This window comes from Nomascus leucogenys, chromosome X, assembly GCF_006542625.1.
Source record: "Nomascus leucogenys isolate Asia chromosome X, Asia_NLE_v1, whole genome shotgun sequence".
NCBI classification, from domain to species: Eukaryota; Metazoa; Chordata; class Mammalia; order Primates; family Hylobatidae; genus Nomascus; species Nomascus leucogenys.
In genome coordinates this window covers 137,042,991-137,069,033 of record NC_044406.1, presented here as the reverse complement: position 1 = coordinate 137,069,033, position 26,043 = coordinate 137,042,991, and the positions used below count along the sequence as shown (strand labels likewise).

General features: G+C 58.1%; 1 protein-coding gene across 8 annotated transcripts; it reads right to left on the bottom strand.

Moving 5' to 3' along the window:
- Positions 1-3,719: 3,719 nt before the first annotated feature.
- On the bottom strand, positions 3,720-25,272 carry MAGEA4 (MAGE family member A4). Of its 8 annotated transcripts, none has more exons than XM_030806763.1 (3): positions 25,225-25,272; positions 5,354-5,426; positions 3,720-5,278 (listed from the first exon to the last, which is right to left on the bottom strand). In XM_030806763.1, exon 3 carries the CDS (start codon positions 5,211-5,213, stop codon positions 4,266-4,268), a length of 948 nt encoding a protein of 315 aa, XP_030662623.1. In that variant the 5' UTR covers positions 5,214-5,278; positions 5,354-5,426; positions 25,225-25,272; the 3' UTR covers positions 3,720-4,265. The 8 variants fall into 8 exon arrangements, with proteins under 8 accessions (XP_030662623.1, XP_030662621.1, XP_030662620.1 ...); XM_030806761.1 differs by lacking the exon at positions 25,225-25,272 and adding an exon at positions 24,798-24,884; XM_030806760.1 differs by lacking the exon at positions 25,225-25,272 and adding an exon at positions 24,163-24,263.
- Positions 25,273-26,043: the final 771 nt, after the last annotated feature.

Sequence of the window (26,043 nt, the reverse complement as noted above, 5' to 3'; positions counted from 1 at the left end):
GAAAGATCCCATATCCATTTTATGAAGGGACAAACACTAGTGGCAGATCAATACGTACATCGTTATTCTCTTATATTAAATAAAAATAATATATTGTTACAGTTTATGTGTCAGTGAAGAGCCTAGAGTCAGCTTTAAAATAATACACAACAGATGGTTAATTGTGGGACCTCTGAGGAGGGGGCTAAACCGTGGAAGAGCTTTGCAAAGTTTAAAATTATAAATTATCTACATTTCTATAATTTTTGCAATAAGAATATACAAACAACTATCTTTTAAATAAAAAATATTTACATCTAACGACAGAAATAGCAGCTGTGTCAGTTAAAGTAACCGCTAGCTGATGCAACAGACAAACCCTGACATTTCTTTTTTTTTTTTTTTTTTGAGACGGAGTCTCGCTCTGTTGCCCAGGCTGGAGTGCAGTGGCGCAATCTCGGCTCACTGCAAGCTCCGCCTCCCGGGTTCACGCCATTCTCCTGCGTCAGCCTCTCCGAGTAGCTGGGACTACAGGCGCCCGCCACCAGGCCCGGCTAATTTTTTTTTTTGTATTTTTAGTAGAGACGGGGTTTCACCGTGGTCTCGATCTCCTGACCTCGTGATCCGCCCGCCTCGGCCTCCCAAAGTGCTGGGATTACAAGCGTGAGCCACCGCGCCCAGCCTAAACCCTGACATTTCAATGGCTTGACACAACAGAAGTTGATTTTATGCACACCTAAGTTCTGATGTGGATTGGCGGGGGTTCTCCACTCCCACATGACCTGGGGATCCATATTACTTCCACCTTGTGATTCCATCATCTCAAACTGAAGCTGCCATGTTTGCCATTGAAAGGAGGGAGAAAGCATGGAAATGGCACATTGGCTCTCACATGCCTGGATGTGACAAACAACGCTTCTGCTCATGTTTCAGTGGTAAGGGGTCGTCACACTATTCTTCCTAACTGCAGGTGAACTGTGCTGTTCCTACGTGTCAAGGAAAGAGAGGAAGACAAGGCGTGGGTGAGGACTATAGTCTCCCCCATAAACTGTTACAGAGTAAGTGCTCAATAAAAGGCAACTATTAATATTATAATTTGATGTTACACAATCCATCTCATTTCTAGGAGGAGTTCCTGAGAAGGTCAAATTTGCCTTGAAGTTCTCCAGATTGTTCGAGTGCCTAATATGTGACTGATGCTTTCAAATGTAGGATCACAACTGTCCAAGAATCTTGAAAGTCTCAGCAGGAAGGCCTCCCTTTGCAATGCCCTTTTTTTTTTTTAACTTTTATTTTAGGTTTGCGGGTACATGTGAAGGTTTGTCACATACATAAATAAGAGTCACAGGAGTTTGTTCTATATATTATTTCATCATCCCTGTATTAAGCCCAGTACCCAATAGATATCTTTTCTGATCCTCTGCCTCCTGCCACCCTCCCTACCTCAAATAGACTTCAGTGTCTGTTATTTCCTTCTTTGTGTTCGTAAGTTCTTCTCATTGAGCTCCCTCTAAGTACACCGAGAATATTTTCTTCATTTGATTCCTAGTTAAAATCTTAACCTGTGAGTCTCTGCTACCCTCCACATGCCTGAACACCTGTCAGGTGCCTCTAGGCACACTGAAAGCCAGTATTTTTCCATGGGGGAGTTAAGCATACAAGAGGCAGTAGAAGGCTGCTTAATTATTCCTTTTTCATCAGAGCTGACATGTATTCCAAGGAATCATTTTTCACCTCCTGGGAGACTATAGGGATTCAGGAATTCAGCCTCAGTATGTAGATGTTTGTTCCACTAGGATTTTCAAAGTTTTTCCCCACCTAATACTCATGAGGGAGGCTTTGGTTGTAAAGCATTCATCTGTGTATGTGTTCAGAGCTGGATTCCAAATAAAACACCCTGTTAAAGTCCAATTTCAAGTATCAAGGTGGTTCCAAACCCCTATTAACTTCGGGGTGACATGCCAAAAACTGATGGATAATATGGCAAATCAGACTCTACTCAACCCATTCGGAAAACACTTGGAGACTGTGTTGAAGATAACCAGAGTGGTACCCAGCTGTCTAAAAGCCACTGTCCCTATGTGAATTTTATATCAAAAAGTTTGCTTATCTCACATGGCTTCCTGGGTGAGAGATAGGACAGCCAGAAGACTTCTACTGTCCCAGAATGCTCCGTCAAGAGGTGAGCAGGTGATTTTGGGCTGTTCTGTGGGGACCAGTGACAAGGTGGTCAGCAGGGAAGGTTCCAGAGTCAGACAAGACCACATGGAAGTGACCAGAGGAAATGCGCTGTAGTTCCAGAAAGTGCTGAGACTGGACAGAAATGCCCACACCTGGGCAGACTCAGCTCTCAAGGAACCCAGCGCAAACCAGCCCCAAATGGTGTTTGATTCTCATTGCCACCTTCTCCAACCCTGCTTTTAGTAATGTTGGCCTCAAGGTCCTTGTTTTTGTCACCTGAGATACATGGTGCAGTGCTGAGAAGAGAAATAAAGTACCAGTCAGGAGGTCAACCTCAGGCTGGGGGGAATGGGAACAGCACGGGCTCTAAAGGAATTCAGAGCAGGGGTCTGGTTCCAGCCCTGTTCCTTACTAGCCACATGAGCCTGGGGATGCCCTGGAAATACTCTGTTATTATGTCCCAATTCACAAGCCCTGTGAGCCTTGAATTCTTCATCTGTAAGCAGATTTGATAAGCCATCTAGTAGGACTGTTGGAGTGTGTGCAATGTACGTGAAGCACCTGGCTCAGGGCCTGGAATTAAATTAGAAGTTTAAGGAATGGCAGATGGCTGTTATTTCTAGTATTATTTGACCCCAGACCCTAGCATTCTGGGATTTTGTTGTTGATCAGAGAATATACAGCTCAACAGGGCACGGAATAATTAGCCAGAAAAGGAAGTTTCATCCATAAAATTCAGTAAGAATTACCACTTAGAGAATGTTCCTCAAAATTTGAGGGTGTGGGAGTTTTCCCCAGCCAGATGCAGCTCCAAGCTCCTAGAATTTGAGTCAAAGACCAACTCCTTCCCTCACTCCCAGCTGCTTTTCCATCCATACCACTATTTTCATTTTGTTACCACCCAAAATCTAGCCCCTGCTTACAATTGGTCAAATTGCACTTGAGATAACCTAATTAGAATGCCTTTTTAATAGTCAGTTCTGGTTGTCCCAGCCAGGTAGAAAAGCACCTGGCCAGTGGCTTCTGGGTCTCCCTTTTGGGGAAGACATACACTTATCTCACAGAAAGCCCTTGCAAATAATGGGTGTCCACCACCTACCTCATGCACTGTGTTCAACAACACTGGGACAAAAGCGCAAGACACCTTCCATTCCTGCCCCAGGTAGAGGCTCCTCTCTGTTCACCCACTGTCAAAAAGAACTGCTCAGAGCACTTTTCCAATCTGGGCTTTTCCCTCTCCCCTCTGAGAATCTGGCCCTGGACCCACCAAGCTTCATTAGAATCAGATCCCTCAGAAGAAAATGCAGTTTCCCAAAGCCCAAAAGGCCCCACACAGGGAATTTACACTCGACCACCCTCACCTGGAGCCCCATACCCACACTCCTTACTTTTCCCCTACATCTTAGAGGACATCTTGTCACCTTAATTATATGACCGCAGCTCCTAGATTCTTAATACCTTATTGGTAGGTGTGTGTCTGGCTTACCCTAGTATCTCCACTACTAATCCTGGGCCTTCCACAGAGCAGATGCTCAGTGCCTAGAGAAGAAATGAGCCAGTTAACAGAAAGAATTATTTATTCAGATTTAATTTCTCTTACATTCAAGAAGAAGCCAAGGAAATCCGGGTATGCATATATATTTTTTAAATTTTACAGAATAGACTGAGGCATAAGTATCTTTTAATTTCTTTGTCTCACGTATTTTACGGTGAATTCACACTTCTAAATACATACTCCACTGCTGTTACTATGTCCCAAATTCACAAAGTAGAATGGATTCCCCAATCTGAATAAAAAACAAGACTCTTACTCCTAAACTATATCAACAGCAATATACGTAACTACGATTCATAAACTTGGATGCTGAAGTTCATTCAACCATCCATTAAAAGGAACATTTGAACAATTGTAAAAGGAAACAGAGATAAACCTCCAAGTCAGCCAATAAAACAGAAACCCACTACTAAGAACGCTGACTACTTTTTTCAAACAGAGTAAAGAATGGGCCTCATGTTACACGAGGCAAGGGAAGCTGCTGCACAGGGCCGTTAGATGCACTGGCCCAGCCCTGCCCTTTCCCCATGGCCCTGGCTGCGACTCATGCTCAGACTCCCTCTTCCTCCCCTAACAAAGCTGCTTCACGCAGGGATGGGTAGGAAATGCGAACTCTTGCAATGACCCTGACCACATGCTCCAGGACTTTCACATAGCTGGTTTCAGCCAGAGCCCTCGGACCCCACAGGAACTCATAGCGCGCAGGATCACTGCCGGGTACCTGCCGGTACTCCAGGTAGTTTTCCTGCACCCAATCTTGGGTGAGCAGCTTCCTGGGCTCCCCATAGGCACTGTGCTCCCTCCCATCATACACATCCATCACACTCAGCTCCTCCCAGATTTCCTCCTCAGAGGCAGAGTCGCCCTCCATTGCGATTGTGCCCAGGACGATTATCAGGAGGCCTGTCTTGGGAAAGATCTTATTACCCAGCAGGCCATCATAGGAAAGGCCCAGGCAGGTGACAAGGGTGTAGGTGTTGTTGGTGGGGTCGACTTCCTTCACGTCAATGCCAAAGATGATCTTCAGGGACTCGGAGGCTTTGCCGAAGATCACAGGAAAGCAGCGCTTGTAATCTTTGATGACTCTCTCCAGCATTTCTGCCTTTGTGACCGGCTCCTTGGCTCGATACTTGAGGAGCAGAAAATGAACCAACTCATCCACCTCCTTGCTGAGTGCTTCTCGGAACAAGGACTCCGCGTCAGGCGAGGTGCTCGGCCCCTCCTCTTCTTGGCTGCTGGAACCCTCATTGGGTTGCCTCCAGCAAGTGAAGCTGATGGTAGTGGGTAAGGCAGAGGCTCCCTGAGGACTCTGGGGAGGACCTGTTGACTCAGCAACAGGCACTTCCTCCAGGGTGCCAGGGACCAGAGAGGAGGAGGAGACAGCAGCCCCCTGCTCCTCAGCAGTAGGAGCCTGCGCACCCACCAGGCCCAGGGCCTCTCCTTGGGCCTCAACGCCTTCCTCAGGCTTGCAGTGCTGACTCTTCTGCTCAAAAGACATGATGACTCTGGTCAGGGCAGCAGGCGGGAGTGCAGGCAAAAGCTGGGCAATGGGGACCCACAGGCCTAGGGAGAGAGGGAGCATGTGAGAGGCCTCAGCTGAGAACCAAATCTTGGAGGCTCTAACAAAGGCTTACTTACAGATCTTCTCCTCGGTGCTCCTCTGTGGCCTCCACGGAATCCTGTCCTCCGGGTTGGCCTGTCCCCTCAGAACCTGAAGGAGGAAGTGAGAGAGCACCTCAGGGTATAGCCGGCCAGCAGAGGTCGATTCTGCAGGACTGAAGGTAAGGAGGTGAGGCCAGACTCTCTGGAGTCACATGTGTCCTGTGGCAGGTGGGGCCCTTGGTGTGCATTCATGGCAAACATTCACTGCTGGCACTGAGGACACTGTCTCAGACCAAGGCCCCACTGCCTTGTTCCTGGAGCTCCTAGGAGAGGAATCCATGGGCCCTTAGGGTGCAGACTGTAAGCACAGCCCCTGTCCCTCAGTGCTATCAAGAGGGTAGGCTGGACTCTGTGAGGTCCCCACTCTCATGGAGTAGATGATCCCCACTGTGTTCACTCAGGGCCCTCACATTTCTCCAGGCAGGACCTGGATCCCACTCTTTTGCTGGCCTGAGAAACTCAGATCAAGAGCTCACATGCCTGAGAGGACATAAGAAGCCCCACATCTGGCCACATGTGCCTAGGTCTTCCAAAGAACGACAACAAAAGATGTCGAAACTCATTGGAACCCATGTGTCCTGGGTGAGGAGTCCGCTTGGTCCTCACCTTAACTCCTGGCAGAGCCTGGGACCCTCCCTCTACTGATCTGGGTGCAGCCCCCTCAGACCAAGGCCTCCCCATCCGTGACACCAGTGATCCCAGGATGAGAGAAGGACCTCAGCAGACAGCCAAGCCCATGCTCTCTGGGGTGACAACAGGAGCAGGGCTGATTTCTGTGGGGTCATCATCTGTGTTCTGGCCCTGTGGTACCCTCAATCCTCCCTCACATTCCTCACCAGGACTCTTGGCAGCTCCTGGGACCACTGTATCTGTCGACCAGATGGGGGTCCCTGTGGTGACCTGAGTCACCCTCTGAGAACAAGGTCCTCACCTCACTGAGATCTGGAATCAGAAATGAGGAGGAGCCACATCCTGTCACCCCTGTGTGGGGTGCCTAGGGCTGACCCCTTTGGTTCTGGGGTGAGGGTTCTGATGGCCTCCTATGGGTTACTCATGTTTGCTCCTGACAGGACCTGCCCTTCCTCAACCCCCAACCCCGAGATAAGCAGACACTGCCCCTTTACTCCAAGACCTCATCTCCCTGAAAGTTCCCCAACTTCCTGCCTGTGGTACAAGTGAGATTAGCACATAGGGCCATCCCTCCTCTGGTCCTCCCTGAGCTAAGAACAGGGGACAGCCAGATTCTGTGGGGTCCCGTCTTTCTGAGCCACAGGTATCCCTATTCCTCATGAAGTGTGGCACACCTTGGGTCCTGTAGATCCTGGGACTCCTCCCTCTGCTGACCTGAAGTACCACTCCTCAGACCACAGCCCTCTCCTCTCTGTGACCTCGAAGGTGCAGGAAGTATGAGCTACAGGTGGCTACCTTGTCCAGGACCTCCCAGGGCCCAGGTCTCCACTGATCTGGAATGCAAGGCCCCCTGAGTCCTCCCTCGTCTTCCTTTCCTTGAGCCTGGGAGGGCTGGAACCCACCCCTCTGCTGACCTGAGTCGCCATCCCTTGGATTCCCGAGGCTAAAAGAGGAGGCACCTCATTCCCAGACAGAGGTGGGGTGGGGTCCCTGCCTTGGGGTGCTGGGTCTCCTGAGGCCTTCCTCATCTTCCAGGAAGGCCAGGGTCCTCCCTCTGCTACCCTTAGGCTCTGCTCATGATACCAAACCCTTTCCCTCCTTCAGCCCTCGATGTGGATGTCAAGATCCGAGTGCCTGACCATTCCCAGGTCTTCCGAGGGTTGACTGCAGGGGACAAAATGGATTCTGAAAAACAGAGTTGGGGATGGGGCTGGGGATCTGGATGGGGGTGGGGATGTTGGAATGTGGATGGGGTGGGAGTGTAGGGCCCTCAGCTCCCTCTCAAGGTCCTGACCCCAATGCCAGGCAGAGCCTGGGCCCTGCCTTGGGCACACCAAGCTCTTGACTCTAGAGTCCCTTGTAGCTTTAGTGGCAGTGGGAGCTGGGACGGCCTAGCCTGAGAAGTCTTCTCCCGGGTGGTCCAGGACTGGCAGCAGGAGCTGCGCTGGATTATTTGGGTTCCTCTATCTTGGGTGGGGGCCTCCTCAGTCCTTCCTCAGAGTCTCACCTTGCCTCGCAGCTCCCCTCAGCCGATCTCAATTGGCCCCTCAGGACCATGCCCTTGATTCTCTGACTCCCAAAACATCCCAGCACCAAGCCTGCGGTTTCCCTGGATTGATAGCAGAAGGGGAACTGGATTCTGCCTAGTGAGGGTGAAGGGCAAGGAATGGGAAATGGAGCAGCAAAATGGCAGGGGATTTGTGGGAGTGGGGGTTAGACTGGGATATTGGGGGACCTCAGTTCCCTCTCAGGTTTCTGACTTTGATTCCTGACAGGGCCTGGGCCATGCCCTCTCCTAACCAGCCCTTCCCTGATCACACCAACCTCTGACTCCAGAGTCCCCTGCGGCTTAAACAAACGCATTGCAAAGGGGGCGGAGGTGGGGAGCAGCCCAGCCTGAGAAGTCTGCCCCTGGGTGGTCCAGGGCTGGCAGCAGCGGTGGTGCTGGATTACTTGGGGCCCTCTATCTCGGGAGGGGACCTTCTGAGACCTCCCTCAGCCACTCACCTTGCCTCCTCAGAGCCTGGGCTCGCTTCCCTATGCTGATCTCAAGCTGCCCCTAAGGAGAATCTCACTTCGCTCTAACTCCCTATGAGCAAGTCAGTGGCGTCACATCCGGGTACCAGGGGCTTTCCTGGATTGACAGCAGGGGCTGAACCGTAGTCCACCAGGGTGGGGGCCGGGGTGGGGGTTCTGGTGGGAAGGGTGTGGGTGGAAAGGCAAAGCGGATGGGGATCTGGGTTGAGGTATAGGGGTGGGAATGGCAATGAAGTGGGGGTTGGGTCACGGGAGTGGGGATTGCAGTGGGCTCTTGGGAGCCTTCAGTCCTCCATGAGATTCCTGACCTTGATGCCTGGCAGAGCCTGGACGGCACCCTCTCCTAAGCAGCCCTTCCCTGGTCACACCACGCTCTGACTCCAGAGTCACCTGTGGGGACGGGGCGTGGGGACAGGTGGTGGTGGGGTGGGAAGCTAGAGGCGGCCCAGCCTGAGAAGTCAGCCTCCGCAGGGTAGTCCAGGGCTGGGACCCTCTATCAGGGATAGGGGTGTCCTGAATCCTCTCTCTGAGTCTCACTTTGCCTCCTCACAAAGCCTGGGCCACCTTCCCTCTGCCAATCTCAAGCCGCCCTTCAGACCCAGAACCTCACTTCGCTCTAACCCTCAATGCACAAGTCAGTGGCATCACATCTGGCCACCCAGGGCTTGCCTGGATTGAAAGCAGGGGTGGAACCGGATGCTGCACTGATGGGGATGAAGGTAGGGGTGGTGGAGGGGAGTATGAGGCTGGTGGAGGGGTTGGGGAGGGTAGGGGCACAGGTGGAGAATGGGGGTACAGATGGGGTAGGGAGTGCAGATGGGAATGGGAACAGGGTAGGGGACAGGAATGGGGGTGGAGGACACTCAGCCCTCTCCTAGGGTCCTGACGTTGATACCTGGCAGAGCCTACCCCCACCAGTCTTGCATTGATCACACCAAGCTCTGACTCCATAGTCCCCTGCGGCTTAAGCGGCAGTGGGGTGGTGGGCGCCCCAGACTCAGAAGTCCGCCCACGGGTGGCCCAGGGCTGGAAGCAGGAGGGGTGCTAGATTATTTGGGGTCGTCTATCTGGGGAGGAGAGGGTCTCCCGAGTTCTCCCTCAGCTTCTCACCATACCACCTCACAAAGCCTGGACCAGCTTCCCTCTGCCAATCCCAAGCTGCCTGTCAGACTGAGAAGCTCGCTTCTCTCTAATCCCCAGTGCGCAAGTCAGTGGCATCACATCCGGGCACCTGGGGCTTTCTTGGGTTGAAAGCAGAAGCACAACCTCATGCAGCTTGGATGGGGGTGGGAGGGGTGAGGTCGGTGGGAGGGGTGAGGTCGGTGGAGGGAGCGGGTTTTTGGGGGTAGGAGATGGCGGTATGAGGGTGGTGGGGGGCTTGGGAGGATGGGGAGCTGGTGGAGAATGGGAGTGTGGATGGGTTTGTGAGTGTGAATGGGAATGGGGTAGGGGATGGGAATGGGGTTGGGGGATGGGTATATGGGTGCAGTAGGCTAAGCTGGCTTTTACGATCGTGACGTTGATGTCTCGCAGAGCCTGCCCTCACCAGTCTTGCACTGATCACCCCAAGCTCTGACTCCAGAGTCCCCTGCGACTTCATAGGCAGTGGGGTGGTGGACGCCCAAGACTCAGAATTCTGGCCACGGGTGGCCCAGGGTTGGGAGCATGAGTGGTTCGAGACTGTTTGGCATCGTCTATCTGGGGTTGGGGCCTCCTGAGTCCTCCCGCAGCGTGTCACCTTCACTCCTCACAGGGCCTGGCCCGCTTCCCTCCACCAATCCCAAGCTGCTGGTCAGACAGAGCAGCTCGCTTCTCTCTACCCCCAATGCGCAAGTCAGTGGCATCACATTCGGGCACCTGGGGCTTTCTTGGGTTGAAAGGGGGAGCGGAACCCGATTCAGCATGGATGGGGGTGGGAGGGGTGAGGTCAGTGGGAGGAGTGAGGTCGGTGGAGGGGGCGGGTTTTTGGGGGTGGGTTGAAAGCGGAAGCAGAATCCGATTCCGCATGGATGGGGGTGGGAGGGGTGAGATTGGTGGAAGGGCCAGGGTTTTTGGGGTGGGAGATGGCGGTGTGAGAGAGCTGGGTGGTTGAGGAGGATACGAGTGCTGGTGGGGGATGGGGGCGCGGATGGGTTTGGGAGTGCAAATGGTAATGGGAAAGGGGACGGGGTGGGGATGGGAATAAGGGTGGGGTACGCTTAGCCCCCTTTTAGAGTCCTGAGGTTGGTGTCCGGCAGAGCCTGCCCCCACTAGTCTTACACTAATCACCCCAAGCTCTGACTCCAGAGTCCCCTGCGTCTTCAGAGGCAGTGGGGTGGTGGGAGCCCCAGACTCAGAAGTCCGCCCACCGGTGGCCGACAGCTGGTAGGAGTGTTGTGGGATTATCTGCGGTAGTCTATCTGGGGTGGGGGCCTCCTGAGTCCTCCCTCAGGGTCTCACCTTGGCTTCTCACAGGGCCTGGCCCGCTTCCCTCTGCCAATCCCAAGCGGCTGGTCAGAGCAGCTCGCTTCTCTCTACCCGCAACGCGCAGGTCAGTGGCATCACATCCGGGCACGTGGGGCTTTCTTGGGTTGAAAGCGGAAGCGGAACCCGATTCAGCGTGGATGGGGGTGGGAGGAGTGAGGTCGGTGGAGGGGGCGGGCTTTTGGGGGTGGGTTGAAAGCGGAAGCAGAACCCGATTCCGCGTGGATGGGGGTGGGAAGGGTGAGGTCGGTGGGAGGGGCCAGGGTTTCTGGGGTGGGAGATGGCGGTGTGAGAAAGGTGGGTGGTTGAGGACAGGAGTGCTGGTGGGGGATGGGGGCGCGGATGGGTTTGGGAGTGCAAAGGGTAATGGGAAACGGGAAGGGGTGGGGGATGGGAATGGGGTGGGGTACACTTAGCCCCCTCTTAGGGTCCTGAGGTTGGTGCCGGGCAGAGCCTGCCCTCACTAGTCTTACACTAATCACCCCAAGCTCTGACTCCAGAGTCCCCTGCGACCTCAGAGGCAGTGGGGTGGTGAGCGCCCCAGACTCAGAAGTCCGCCCATGGGTGGCCCACGGCTGGAAGGAGTGCTGCGGGATTATTTGCGGTCGTCTATCTGGGGTGGGGGCCTCCTGAGTCCTCCCTCAGGGTCTCACCTTGGCTCCTCACAGGGCCTGGCCCGCTTCCCTCCGCCAATCCCAAGCGGCTGGTCAGACAGAGCAGCTCACTTCTCTCTACCCGCAACGCGCAGGTCAGTGGCATCACATCCGGGCACGTGGGGCTTTCTTGGGTTGAAAGCGGAAGCGGAACCCGATTCAGCGTGGATGGGGGTGGGAGGAGTGAGGTCGGTGGAGGGGGCGGGCTTTTGGGGGTGGGTTGAAAGCGGAAGCAGAACCCGATTCCGCGTGCATGGGGGTGGGAAGGGTGAGGTCGGTGGGAGGGGCCAGGGTTTTTGGGGTGGGAGATGGCGGTGTGAGAAAGGTTAATGGTTGAGGACAGGAGTGCTGGTGGGGGATGGGGGCGCGGATGCGTTTGGGAGTGCAAAGGGTAATGGGAAACGGGAAGGGGTGGGGGATGGGAATGGGGTGGGGTACACTTAGCCCCCTCTTAGGGTCCTGAGGTTGGTGCCTGGCAGAGCCTGCCCTCACTAGTCTTACACTAATCACCCCAAGCTCTGACTCCAGAGTCCCCTGCGACCTCAGAGGCAGTGGGGTGGTGAGTGCCCCACACTCAGAAGTCCGCCCATGGGTGGCCCACGGCTGGAAGGAGTGCTGCGGGATTATTTGCGGTCATCTATCTGGGGTGGGGGCCTCCTGAGACGTCCCTCAGAGTCTCACCTTGGCTCCTCACAGGGCCCGGCCCGCTTCCCTCCACCAATCCCAAGCTGCTGGTCAGAGCAGCTTGCTTCTCTCTACCCCTAATGCGCAAGTCAGTGGCAACACATCCGGGCACCTGGGGCTTTCTTGGGTTGAAAGCGGAAGCAGAACCCGATTCAGCGTGGATGGGGGTGGGAGGGGTGAGGTCGGTGGAGGGGGCGGGTTTTTGGGAGTGGGTTGCAAGCGGAAGCAGAATCTCATTCCGCGTGGATGGGGGTGGGAGGGGTGAGGTTGGTGGAGGGGCCTGGCTTTTTGGGGTGGGAGATGGCGGTGTGAGAAAGGTGGGTGATTGAGGAGGGTACGAGTGCTGGTGGGGGATGGCGCAGATGGGTTTGGGAGTGCAAATGGTAATGGGAAAGGGGACGGGGTGGGGATGGGAATAAGGGTGGGGTACGCTTAGCCCCCTTTTAGAGTCCTGAGGTTGGTGTCCGGCAGAGCCTGCCCCCACTAGTCTTACACTAATCACCCCAAGCTCTGACTCCAGAGTCCCCTGCGTCTTCAGAGGCAGTGGGGTGGTGGGAGCCCCACACTCAGAAGTCCGCCCACGGGTGGCCGACCGCTGGTAGGAGTGTTGGGGGATTATCTGCGGTAGTCTATCTTGGGTGGGGGCCTCCTGAGTCCTCCCTCAGGGTCTCACCTTGGCTTCTCACAGGGCCTGGCCCGCTTCCCTCTGCCAATCCCAAGCGGCTGGTCAGAGCAGCTCGCTTCTCTCTACCCGCAACGCGCAGGTCAGTGGCATCACATCCGGGCACGTGGGGCTTTCTTGGGTTGAAAGCGGAAGCGGAACCCGATTCAGCGTGGATGGGGGTGGGAGGAGTGAGGTCGGTGGAGGGGGCGGGCTTTTGGGGGTGGGTTGAAAGCGGAAGCAGAACCCGATTCCGCGTGCATGGGGGTGGGAAGGGTGAGGTCGGTGGGAGGGGCCAGGGTTTTTGGGGTGGGAGATGGCGGGGTGAGAAAGGTTAGTGGTTGAGGACAGGAGTGCTGGTGGCGGATGGGGGCGCGGATGCGTTTGGGAGTGCAAAGGGTAATGGGAAACGGGAAGGGGTGGGGGATGGGAATGGGGTGGGGTACACTTAGCCCCCTCTTAGGGTCCTGAGGTTGGTGCCTGGCAGAGCCTGCCCTCACTAGTCTTACACTAATCACCCCAAGCTCTGACTCCAGAGTCCCCTGCGACCTCAGAGGCAGTGGGGTGGTGAGCGCCCCACACTCAGAAGTCCGCCCATGGGTGGCCCACGGCTGGAAGGAGTGCTGCGGGATTATTTGCGGTCATCTATCTGGGGTGGGGGCCTCCTGAGACGTCCCTCAGGGTCTCACCTTGGCTCCTCACAGGGCCCGGCCCGCTTCCCTCCACCAATCCCAAGCTGCTGGTCAGAGCAGCTTGCTTCTCTCACCCCTAATGCGCAAGTCAGTGGCAACACATCCGGGCACCTGGGGCTTTCTTGGGTTGAAAGCGGAAGCAGAACCCGATTCAGCGTGGATGGGGGTGGGAGGGGTGAGGTCGGTGGAGGGGGCGGGTTTTTGGGAGTGGGTTGCAAGCGGAAGCAGAATCTCATTCCGCGTGGATGGGGGTGGGAGGGGTGAGGTTGGTGGAGGGGCCTGGCTTTTTGGGGTGGGAGATGGCGGTGTGAGAAAGGTGGGTGATTGAGGAGGGTACGAGTGCTGGTGGGGGATGGCGCAGATGGGTTTGGGAGTGCAAATGGTAATGGGAAAGGGGACGGGGTGGGGATGGGAATAAGGGTGGGGTACGCTTAGCCCCCTTTTAGAGTCCTGAGGTTGGTGTCCGGCAGAGCCTGCCCCCACTAGTCTTACACTAATCACCCCAAGCTCTGACTCCAGAGTCCCCTGCGTCTTCAGAGGCAGTGGGGTGGTGGGAGCCCCAGACTCAGAAGTCCGCCCACCGGTGGCCGACAGCTGGTAGGAGTGTTGTGGGATTATCTGCGGTAGTCTATCTTGGGTGGGGGCCTCCTGAGTCCTCCCTCAGGGTCTCACCTTGGCTTCTCACAGGGCCTGGCCCGCTTCCCTCTGCCAATCCCAAGCGGCTGGTCAGAGCAGCTCGCTTCTCTCTACCCGCAACGCGCAGGTCAGTGGCATCACATCCGGGCACGTGGGGCTTTCTTGGGTTGAAAGCGGAAGCGGAACCCGATTCAGCGTGGATGGGGGTGGGAGGAGTGAGGTCGGTGGAGGGGGCGGGCTTTTGGGGGTGGGTTGAAAGCGGAAGCAGAACCCGATTCCGCGTGCATGGGGGTGGGAAGGGTGAGGTCGGTGGGAGGGGCCAGGGTTTCTGGGGTGGGAGATGGCGGTGTGAGAAAGGTGGGTGGTTGAGGACAGGAGTGCTGGTGGGGGATGGGGCGCGGATGGGTTTGGGAGTGCAAAGGGTAATGGGAAACGGGAAGGGGTGGGGGATGGGAATGGGGTGGGGTACACTTAGCCCCTCTTAGGGTCCTGAGGTTGGTGCCTGGCAGAGCCTGCCCTCACTAGTCTTACACTAATCACCCCAAGCTCTGACTCGAGTCCCCTCTGACTTCAGAGGCAGTGGGGTGGTGGGCGCCCCAGACTCAGAAGTCCGCCCACTGGTGGCCCACGGCTGGTAGGAGTGTTGCGGGATTATTTGCGGTCGTCTATCTGGGGTGGGGGCCTCCTGAGTCCTCCCTCAGGGTCTCACCTTGGCTCCTCACAGGGCCTGGCCCGCTTCCCTCCGCCAATCCCAAGCGGCTGGTCAGACAGAGCAGCTCGCTTCTCTCTACCCGCAACGCGCAGGTCAGTGGCATCACATCCGGGCACGTGGGGCTTTCTTGGGTTGAAAGCGGAAGCGGAACCCGATTCAGCGTGGATGGGGGTGGGAGGAGTGAGGTCGGTGGAGGGGGCGGGCTTTTGGGGGTGGGTTGAAAGCGGAAGCAGAACCCGATTCCGCGTGCATGGGGGTGGGAAGGGTGAGGTCGGTGGGAGGGGCCAGGGTTTTTGGGGTGGGAGATGGCGGTGTGAGAAAGGTTAGTGGTTGAGGACAGGAGTGCTGGTGGGGGATGGGGGCGCGGATGCGTTTGGGAGTGCAAAGGGTAATGGGAAACGGGAAGGGGTGGGGGATGGGAATGGGGTGGGGTACACTTAGCCCCCTCTTAGGGTCCTGAGGTTGGTGCCTGGCAGAGCCTGCCCTCACTAGTCTTACACTAATCACCCCAAGCTCTGACTCCAGAGTCCCCTGCGACCTCAGAGGCAGTGGGGTGGTGAGCGCCCCACACTCAGAAGTCCGCCCATGGGTGGCCCACGGCTGGAAGGAGTGCTGCGGGATTATTTGCGGTCATCTATCTGGGGTGGGGGCCTCCTGAGACGTCCCTCAGAGTCTCACCTTGGCTCCTCACAGGGCCCGGCCCGCTTCCCTCCACCAATCCCAAGCTGCTGGTCAGAGCAGCTTGCTTCTCTCTACCCCTAATGCGCAAGTCAGTGGCAACACATCCGGGCACCTGGGGCTTTCTTGGGTTGAAAGCGGAAGCAGAACCCGATTCAGCGTGGATGGGGGTGGGAGGGGTGAGGTCGGTGGAGGGGGCGGGTTTTTGGGAGTGGGTTGCAAGCGGAAGCAGAATCTCATTCCGCGTGGATGGGGGTGGGAGGGGTGAGGTTGGTGGAGGGGCCTGGCTTTTTGGGGTGGGAGATGGCGGTGTGAGAAAGGTGGGTGATTGAGGAGGGTACGAGTGCTGGTGGGGGATGGCGCAGATGGGTTTGGGAGTGCAAATGGTAATGGGAAAGGGGACGGGGTGGGGATGGGAATAAGGGTGGGGTACGCTTAGCCCCCTTTTAGAGTCCTGAGGTTGGTGTCCGGCAGAGCCTGCCCCCACTAGTCTTACACTAATCACCCCAAGCTCTGACTCCAGAGTCCCCTGCGTCTTCAGAGGCAGTGGGGTGGTGGGAGCCCCAGACTCAGAAGTCCGCCCACCGGTGGCCGACAGCTGGTAGGAGTGTTGTGGGATTATCTGCGGTAGTCTATCTTGGGTGGGGGCCTCCTGAGTCCTCCCTCAGGGTCTCACCTTGGCTTCTCACAGGGCCTGGCCCGCTTCCCTCTGCCAATCCCAAGCGGCTGGTCAGAGCAGCTCGCTTCTCTCTACCCGCAACGCGCAGGTCAGTGGCATCACATCCGGGCACGTGGGGCTTTCTTGGGTTGAAAGCGGAAGCGGAACCCGATTCAGCGTGGATGGGGGTGGGAGGAGTGAGGTCGGTGGAGGGGGCGGGCTTTTGGGGGTGGGTTGAAAGCGGAAGCAGAACCCGATTCCGCGTGGATGGGGGTGGGAAGGGTGAGGTCGGTGGGAGGGGCCAGGGTTTCTGGGGTGGGAGATGGTGGTGTGAGAAAGGTGGGTGGTTGAGGACAGGAGTGCTGGTGGGGGATGGGGGCGCGGATGGGTTTGGGAGTGCAAAGGGTAATGGGAAACGGGAAGGGGTGGGGGATGGGAATGGGGTGGGGTACACTTAGCCCCCTCTTAGGGTCCTGAGGTTGGTGCCTGGCAGAGCCTGCCCTCACTAGTCTTACACTAATCACCCCAAGCTCTGACTCGAGTCCCCTCTGACTTCAGAGGCAGTGGGGTGGTGGGCGCCCCAGACTCAGAAGTCCGCCCACTGGTGGCCCACGGCTGGTAGGAGTGTTGCGGGATTATTTGCGGTCGTCTATCTGGGGTGGGGGCCTCCTGAGTCCTCCCTCAGGGTCTCACCTTGGCTCCTCACAGGGCCAGGCCCGCTTCCCTCCGCCAATCCCAAGCGGCTGGTCAGACAGAGCAGCTCGCTTCTCTCTACCCGCAACGCGCAGGTCAGTGGCATCACATCCGGGCACGTGGGGCTTTCTTGGGTTGAAAGCGGAAGCGGAACCCGATTCAGCGTGGATGGGGGTGGGAGGAGTGAGGTCGGTGGAGGGGGCGGGCTTTTGGGGGTGGGTTGAAAGCGGAAGCAGAACCCGATTCCGCGTGCATGGGGGTGGGAAGGGTGAGATCGGTGGGAGGGGCCAGGGTTTTTGGGGTGGGAGATGGCGGTGTGAGAAAGGTTAGTGGTTGAGGACAGGAGTGCTGGTGGGGGATGGGGGCGCGGATGCGTTTGGGAGTGCAAAGGGTAATGGGAAACGGGAAGGGGTGGGGGATGGGAATGGGGTGGGGTACACTTAGCCCCCTCTTAGGGTCCTGAGGTTGGTGCCTGGCAGAGCCTGCCCTCACTAGTCTTACACTAATCACCCCAAGCTCTGACTCCAGAGTCCCCTGCGATCTCAGAGGCAGTGGGGTGGTGAGCGCCCCACACTCAGAAGTCCGCCCATGGGTGGCCCACGGCTGGAAGGAGTGCTGCGGGATTATTTGCGGTCATCTGGGGTGGGGGCCTCCTGAGACGTCCCTCAGAGTCTCACCTTGGCTCCTCACAGGGCCCGGCCCGCTTCCCTCCACCAATCCCAAGCTGCTGGTCAGAGCAGCTTGCTTCTCTCTACCCCTAATGCGCAAGTCAGTGGCAACACATCCGGGCACCTGGGGCTTTCTTGGGTTGAAAGCGGAAGCAGAACCCGATTCAGCGTGGATGGGGGTGGGAGGGGTGAGGTCGGTGGAGGGGGCGGGTTTTTGGGAGTGGGTTGCAAGCGGAAGCAGAATCTCATTCCGCGTGGATGGGGGTGGGAGGGGTGAGGTTGGTGGAGGGGCCTGGCTTTTTGGGGTGGGAGATGGCGGTGTGAGAAAGGTGGGTGATTGAGGAGGGTACGAGTGCTGGTGGGGGATGGCGCAGATGGGTTTGGGAGTGCAAATGGTAATGGGAAAGGGGACGGGGTGGGGATGGGAATAAGGGTGGGGTACGCTTAGCCCCCTTTTAGAGTCCTGAGGTTGGTGACCGGCAGAGCCTGCCCCCACTAGTCTTACACTAATCACCCCAAGCTCTGACTCCAGAGTCCCCTGCGTCTTCAGAGGCAGTGGGGTGGTGGGAGCCCCAGACTCAGAAGTCCGCCCACCGGTGGCCGACAGCTGGTAGGAGTGTTGTGGGATTATCTGCGGTAGTCTATCTTGGGTGGGGGCCTCCTGAGTCCTCCCTCAGGGTCTCACCTTGGCTTCTCACAGGGCCTGGCCCGCTTCCCTCTGCCAATCCCAAGCGGCTGGTCAGAGCAGCTCGCTTCTCTCTACCCGCAACGCGCAGGTCAGTGGCATCACATCCGGGCACGTGGGGCTTTCTTGGGTTGAAAGCGGAAGCGGAACCCGATTCAGCGTGGATGGGGGTGGGAGGAGTGAGGTCGGTGGAGGGGGCGGGCTTTTGGGGGTGGGTTGAAAGCGGAAGCAGAACCCGATTCCGCGTGGATGGGGGTGGGAAGGGTGAGGTCGGTGGGAGGGGCCAGGGTTTCTGGGGTGGGAGATGGCGGTGTGAGAAAGGTGGGTGGTTGAGGACAGGAGTGCTGGTGGGGGATGGGGGCGCGGATGGGTTTGGGAGTGCAAAGGGTAATGGGAAACGGGAAGGGGTGGGGGATGGGAATGGGGTGGGGTACACTTAGCCCCCTCTTAGGGCCTGAGGTTGGTGCCTGGCAGAGCCTGCCCTCACTAGTCTTACACTAATCACCCCAAGCTCTGACTCGAGTCCCCTCTGACTTCAGAGGCAGTGGGGTGGTGGGAGCCCCAGACTCAGAAGTCCGCCCACTGGTGGCCCACGGCTGGTAGGAGTGTTGCGGGATTATTTGCGGTCGTCTATCTGGGGTGGGGGCCTCCTGAGTCCTCCCTCAGGGTCTCACCTTGGCTCCTCACAGGGCCTGGCCCGCTTCCCTCCGCCAATCCCAAGCGGCTGGTCAGACAGAGCAGCTCGCTTCTCTCTACCCGCAACGCGCAGGTCAGTGGCATCACATCCGGGCACGTGGGGCTTTCTTGGGTTGAAAGCGGAAGCGGAACCCGATTCAGCGTGGATGGGGGTGGGAGGAGTGAGGTCGGTGGAGGGGGCGGGCTTTTGGGGGTGGGTTGAAAGCGGAAGCAGAACCCGATTCCGCGTGCATGGGGGTGGGAAGGGTGAGGTCGGTGGGAGGGGCCAGGGTTTTTGGGGTGGGAGATGGCGGTGTGAGAAAGGTTAGTGGTTGAGGACAGGAGTGCTGGTGGGGGATGGGGGCGCGGATGCGTTTGGGAGTGCAAAGGGTAATGGGAAACGGGAAGGGGTGGGGGATGGGAATGGGGTGGGGTACACTTAGCCCCCTCTTAGGGTCCTGAGGTTGGTGCCTGGCAGAGCCTGCCCTCACTAGTCTTACACTAATCACCCCAAGCTCTGACTCGAGTCCCCTCTGACTTCAGAGGCAGTGGGGTGGTGGGCGCCCCAGACTCAGAAGTCCGCCCACTGGTGGCCCATGGCTGGTAGGAGTGTTGCGGGATTATTTGCGGTCGTCTATCTGGGGTGGGGGCCTCCTGAGTCCTCCCCCAGGGTCTCACCTTGGCTCCTCACAGGGCCTGGCCCGCTTCCCTCCGCCAATCCCAAGCGGCTGGTCAGACAGAGCAGCTCGCTTCTCTCTACCCGCAACGCGCAGGTCAGTGGCATCACATCCGGGCACGTGGGGCTTTCTTGGGTTGAAAGCGGAAGCGGAACCCGATTCAGCGTGGATGGGGGTGGGAGGAGTGAGGTCGGTGGAGGGGGCGGGCTTTTGGGGGTGGGTTGAAAGCGGAAGCAGAACCCGATTCCGCGTGCATGGGGGTGGGAAGGGTGAGGTCGGTGGGAGGGGCCAGGGTTTTTGGGGTGGGAGATGGCGGTGTGAGAAAGGTTAGTGGTTGAGGACAGGAGTGCTGGTGGGGGATGGGGGCGCGGATGCGTTTGGGAGTGCAAAGGGTAATGGGAAACGGGAAGGGGTGGGGGATGGGAATGGGGTGGGGTACGCTTAGCCCCCTCTTAGGGTCCTGAGGTTGGTGCCTGGCAGAGCCTGCCCTCACTAGTCTTACACTAATCACCCCAAGCTCTGACTCGAGTCCCCTCTGACTTCAGAGGCAGTGGGGTGGTGGGCGCCCCAGACTCAGAAGTCCGCCCACTGGTGGCCCACGGCTGGTAGGAGTGTTGCGGGATTATTTGCGGTCGTCTATCTGGGGTGGGGGCCTCCTGAGTCCTCCCTCAGGGTCTCACCTTGGCTCCTCACAGGGCCTGGCCCGCTTCCCTCCGCCAATCCCAAGCGGCTGGTCAGACAGAGCAGCTCGCTTCTCTCTACCCGCAACGCGCAGGTCAGTGGCATCACATCCGGGCACGTGGGGCTTTCTTGGGTTGAAAGCGGAAGCGGAACCCGATTCAGCGTGGATGGGGGTGGGAGGAGTGAGGTCGGTGGAGGGGGCGGGCTTTTGGGGGTGGGTTGAAAGCGGAAGCAGAACCCGATTCCGCGTGCATGGGGGTGGGAAGGGTGAGGTCGGTGGGAGGGGCCAGGGTTTTTGGGGTGGGAGATGGCGGTGTGAGAAAGGTTAGTGGTTGAGGACAGGAGTGCTGGTGGGGGATGGGGGCGCGGATGCGTTTGGGAGTGCAAAGGGTAATGGGAAACGGGAAGGGGTGGGGGATGGGAATGGGGTGGGGTACACTTAGCCCCCTCTTAGGGTCCTGAGGTTGGTGCCTGGCAGAGCCTGCCCTCACTAGTCTTACACTAATCACCCCAAGCTCTGACTCCAGCGTCCCCTGCGACCTCAGAGGCAGTGGGGTGGTGAGCGCCCCACACTCAGAAGTCCGCCCATGGGTGGCCCACGGCTGGAAGGAGTGCTGCGGGATTATTTGCGGTCGTCTATCTGGGGTGGGGGCCTCCTGAGACGTCCCTCAGAGTCTCACCTTGGCTCCTCACAGGGCCCGGCCCGCTTCCCTCCACCAATCCCAAGCTGCTGGTCAGAGCAGCTTGCTTCTCTCTACCCCTAATGCGCAAGTCAGTGGCAACACATCCGGGCACCTGGGGCTTTCTTGGGTTGAAAGCGGAAGCAGAACCCGATTCAGCGTGGATGGGGGTGGGAGGGGTGAGGTCGGTGGAGGGGGCGGGTTTTTGGGAGTGGGTTGCAAGCGGAAGCAGAATCTCATTCCGCGTGGATGGGGGTGGGAGGGGTGAGGTTGGTGGAGGGGCCTGGCTTTTTGGGGTGGGAGATGGCAGTGTGAGAAAGGTGGGTGATTGAGGAGGGTACGAGTGCTGGTGGGGGATGGCGCAGATGGGTTTGGGAGTGCAAATGGTAATGGGAAAGGGGACGGGGTGGGGATGGGAATAAGGGTGGGGTACGCTTAGCCCCCTTTTAGAGTCCTGAGGTTGGTGTCCGGCAGAGCCTGCCCTCACTAGTCTTACACTAATCACCCCAAGCTCTGACTCCAGAGTCCCCTGCGTCTTCAGAGGCAGTGGGGTGGTGGGAGCCCCAGACTCAGAAGTCCGCCCACCGGTGGCCGACAGCTGGTAGGAGTGTTGTGGGATTATCTGCGGTAGTCTATCTTGGGTGGGGGCCTCCTGAGTCCTCCCTCAGGGTCTCACCTTGGCTTCTCACAGGGCCTGGCCCGCTTCCCTCTGCCAATCCCAAGCAGCTGGTCAGAGCAGCTCGCTTCTCTCTACCCGCAACGCGCAGGTCAGTGGCATCACATCCGGGCACGTGGGGCTTTCTTGGGTTGAAAGCGGAAGCGGAACCCGATTCAGCGTGGATGGGGGTGGGAGGAGTGAGGTCGGTGGAGGGGGCGGGCTTTTGGGGGTGGGTTGAAAGCGGAAGCAGAACCCGATTCCGCGTGGATGGGGGTGGGAAGGGTGAGGTCGGTGGGAGGGGCCAGGGTTTCTGGGGTGGGAGATGGCGGTGTGAGAAAGGTGGGTGTGGTTGAGGACAGGAGTGCTGGTGGGGGATGGGGGCGCGGATGGGTTTGGGAGTGCAAAGGGTAATGGGAAACGGGAAGGGGTGGGGGATGGGAATGGGGTGGGGTACACTTAGCCCCCTCTTAGGGTCCTGAGGTTGGTGCCTGGCAGAGCCTGCCCTCACTAGTCTTACACTAATCACCCCAAGCTCTGACTCGAGTCCCCTCTGACTTCAGAGGCAGTGGGGTGGTGGGCGCCCCAGACTCAGAAGTCCGCCCACTGGTGGCCCACGGCTGGTAGGAGTGTTGCGGGATTATCTGCGGTCGTCTATCTGGGGTGGGGGCCTCCTGAGTCCTCCCTCAGGGTCTCACCTTGGCTCCTCACAGGGCCTGGCCCGCTTCCCTCCGCCAATCCCAAGCGGCTGGTCAGACAGAGCAGCTCGCTTCTCTCTACCCGCAACGCGCAGGTCAGTGGCATCACATCCGGGCACGTGGGGCTTTCTTGGGTTGAAAGCGGAAGCGGAACCCGATTCAGCGTGGATGGGGGTGGGAGGAGTGAGGTCGGTGGAGGGGGCGGGCTTTTGGGGGTGGGTTGAAAGCGGAAGCAGAACCCGATTCCGCGTGGATGGGGGTGGGAAGGGTGAGGTCGGTGGGAGGGGCCAGGGTTTCTGGGGTGGGAGATGGCGGTGTGAGAAAGGTTAGTGGTTGAGGACAGGAGTGCTGGTGGGGGATGGGGGCGCGGATGCGTTTGGGAGTGCAAAGGGTAATGGGAAACGGGAAGGGGTGGGGGATGGGAATGGGGTGGGGTACGCTTAGCCCCCTCTTAGGGTCCTGAGGTTGGTGCCTGGCAGAGCCTGCCCTCACTAGTCTTACACTAATCACCCCGAGCTCTGACTCGAGTCCCCTGTGACTTCAGAGGCAGTGGGGTGGTGGGCGCCCCAGACTCAGAAGTCCGCCCACTGGTGGCCCACGGCTGGTAGGAGTGTTGTGGGATTATTTGTGGTAATCTATCTGGGGTGGGGGCCTCCTGAGTCCTCCCTCAGTGTCTCACCTTGGCTTCTCACAGGGCCTGGCCCGCTTCCCTCCGCCAATCCCAAGCGGCTGGTCAGACGGAGCAGCTCGCTTCTCTCTACCCCCAACGCGCAAGTCAGTGGCATCACATCCGGGCACGGGGGGTTTTCTTGGGTTGAAAGCGGAAGCAGAACCCGATTCAGCGTGGATGGGGGTGGGAGGAGTGAGATCGGTGGAGGGGGCGGGCTTTTGGGGGTGGGTTGAAAGCGGAAGCAGAACCCGATTTCTTGTGGATGGGGGTGGGAGGGGTGAGGTCGGTGGGAGGGGTGAGGTAGGTGGAGGGGGCGGCTTTTTGGGGGTGGGTTGAAAGCGGAAGCAGAACCCGATTCTGTGTGAATGGGGGTAGGATGGATGAGGTTGGTGGGAGGGGCCAGGGTTTTTGGGGTGGGAGATGGCGGTGTGAGAAAGGTGGGGATTTGAGGAGGATATGAGTGCTGGTGGGGGATGGGGGCCCTGATGGGTTTTGGAGTGCAAATGGTAATGGGAAACGGGAAGGGATGGGGGATGGGAATGGGGTGGGGTACACTTAGCCCCTTCTTCGGGTCCTGAGGTTGGTGCCTGGCAGAGCCTGCCCTCACTAGTCTTACACTAATCACCCCAAGCTCTGACTCCAGAGTCCCCTGCGACTTCAGAGGCAGTGGGGTGGTGGGCGCCCCAGACTCAGAAGTCTGCCCACGGGTGGCCCACGGCTGGAAGGAGTGTTTCGGGATTATTTGCGGTCGTCTATCTGGGGTGGGGGCCTCCTGAGTCCTCCCTCAGGGTCTCACCTTAGCTCCTCACAGGGCCTGGCCCGCTTCCCTCCGCCAATCCCAAGCTGCTGGTCAGACAGAGGAGCTCGCTTCTCTCTACCCCCAACGCGCAAGTCAGTGGCATCACATCCGGGCACCTGGAGCTTTCTTGGTTTGAAAGCGGAAGTGGAACCCGATTCAGCGTGGATGGGGGTGGGAGGGGTGAGGTCGGTCAGAGGGGCGAGGTCAGTGGGGGGGGGCGAGTTTTTGGGGGTGGGTCGAACGGAGAAGCGGAACCCGATTCAGCGTGGATGGGGGCGGGAGGGGTGAGGTTGGTGGAGGGGCCGGGGTTTTTGGGTTGGGAAATGGCGGTCTGAGAGAGGTGGGGGGTTGAGGAGTGTAAGAGTGCTGGTGGGGGATGGGGGCGCAGATGGGTTTGGTAGTGCAAATGGTAATGGGAAAGGGGACGGGATGGGGGATGGGAATAAGGGTGGGGTACGCTCAGTCCTCTCTTAGGGTCCTGAGGTTGATGCCTGGCAGAGCCTGCCCTCACTAGTCTTACACTAATCACCCCAAACTCTGACTCCAGAGTCCCCTGCGACTTCAGAGGCAGTGGGGTGGTGTGCTCCCCAGACTCAGAAGTCTGCCCACTGGTGGTACACGGCTTGTAGGAGTGTTTTGGGATTATTTGCGGTCGTCTATCTGGGGTGGGGGCCTCCTGAGTCGTCCCTCAGCGTCTCACCTTGACTCCTCACAGGGCCTGGCCCACTTCCCTCCGCCAATCTCAAGCTGCTGGTCAGACAGGGCAGCTCGCTTCTCTCTACCCGCAACGCGCAAGTCAGTGGCATCACATCCGGGCACCTGGGGCTTTCTTGGGTTGAAAGCAGAAGCGGAACCCGATTCAGCATGGATGGCGGTGGGAGGGTTCAGGTCGGTGGCAGGGGTGAGGTCAGTGGAGGCGTCAGGTTTTTTGGGGTGGGAGATGGTGGTGTGAGGGTGATGGGGTGTTTGGGAGGATGGGGAGCTGGTGGAGGATGGGAGTGTGGATGGGTTTGTGAGTGAGAATGGGAATGGGAACGGTGTCGAGGATGCGAATGGGGTTGCGGGATGGGAAGAGGGGTGGAGTACGCTCAGCTGGCTTTTATGATCCTGAGGTTGATGCCTGTCAGAGCGTGCCCCCACCCGTCTTGCACTGATCACCCCAAGCTCTGACTCCTGAGTCCCCTGAGGCTTAAGTGGCAGTGGGGTGGTGGCCTCTCCCCCGACTGAGAAGTCTTCCCAGGAGTGGCCCAGGGCTTGCAGCAGGGGTGGTGTTGGATTTTTTGGGGTCGTCTATGTGGGGTGGGGGTCCTCCTGAATCCTCCCTCGGCATCTCACCTTGCCTCCTTATAGAGCCTGGGCGGGCTTCCCTCTGCCAGTCTCAAGCTGCGAGTCAGATGGAGAAGCTCGCTTCTCTCTAACCCCCAGTGTGCAAGTCAGTGGCATCACATCCGGGCACCTGGGGCTTTCCTTGGTTGAAAGCGGGGCCGGAACCGGGGATCCTGCCTGGATGGGGGTATGGGTGTTGGGGGTGGGGGTGCAGGTGTGGGGTGGGGGATGAGGGTGCGGGGGTTGAATTGGGGATGGGGGTATGAGGGTGGTGCAGGGTTGGGGAGGATAGGGATGCTGGTAGGGGATGAGGGTGTGGATTGGGTTAGGAGTGTGGAAGGGAATGGGAATGGGGTGGTGGATAGGAATGGGGGTGGGGAACCCTCAGCTCTCTCTTAGGGTCCTGACTTTGATAACTAGCACAGCCTGCCCCCACCTTGCCTCCTCACAGAGCCTGAGCCTGCTTCCCTCCGTGGATCTCGAGTTGCTGGTCAGACTGACAGCCTCGCTTCTCTCTGACCCCCAATGCGCAAGTCAGAGATGTCACATCCGGGCCACCTGGGTTGACAGCAGGGGCGGAACCGGATTCGGCCAGGGTGGGAGTTGGGGTGGGGGAGGAGGCGAGAGGTCCTGGGGTTAGGGGTTGAGGTAGGCGTGCCCCTCAGTCCTCCCTTGATTCCTGGCATAGCCTGGACCCCTGTTCTCTGCGAATGGTGTCTGCTCCCCTCAGACCAAGGTTCTGACTCCGAGTCCCCTGAGGTCACAGTGGGGGGAGAGGTGTCCTTGGGCGACAAAGCCGCTGGGGTCTTCCAGGGCTGACAGGAGGCTCTAAGCTGGATTCTGTGGCTCCTCTTTGTGCAGGGGTGGACTCTCAGTCTTCACTCAGGAGGGTCCTCTTCCGGGGTCCTGGCTCTTTGTTGAAGTGATGGGTTGGAGATGCTCTTTCTCTCACCTCTGAGCATTTGCCCAGCTGTACCCCTTGCAGAAAATGGCTGCGGGTACCAGGAGAGGTGTTCCCTGGGTGGCTGCAGCACCCGTTATTGTAGTGACCTCTGTGAGAAGATGCACGCCTTCCCACAGGGGCTCCTCCCCAGCCAGAGCTGGACTTTGGAAACCTTTTTTCCTCAAAGAAATATATTTTACATGTCTTCCAAGGATACATGTAGGTAGCAACATATATATTTGTTTCTGTGAAAGAATACCTACCCTTAGTTTGCATGATTCACTCTGATACCCTATTCAACTTCTATTCCAT

Excerpts from the sequence above, each read along its gene's own strand:
- MAGEA4 (XM_030806759.1), bottom strand. The coding sequence starts at position 5,297 with ATGCTCCCTCTCTCCCTAGGCCTGTGGGTCCCCATTGCCCAGCTTTTG.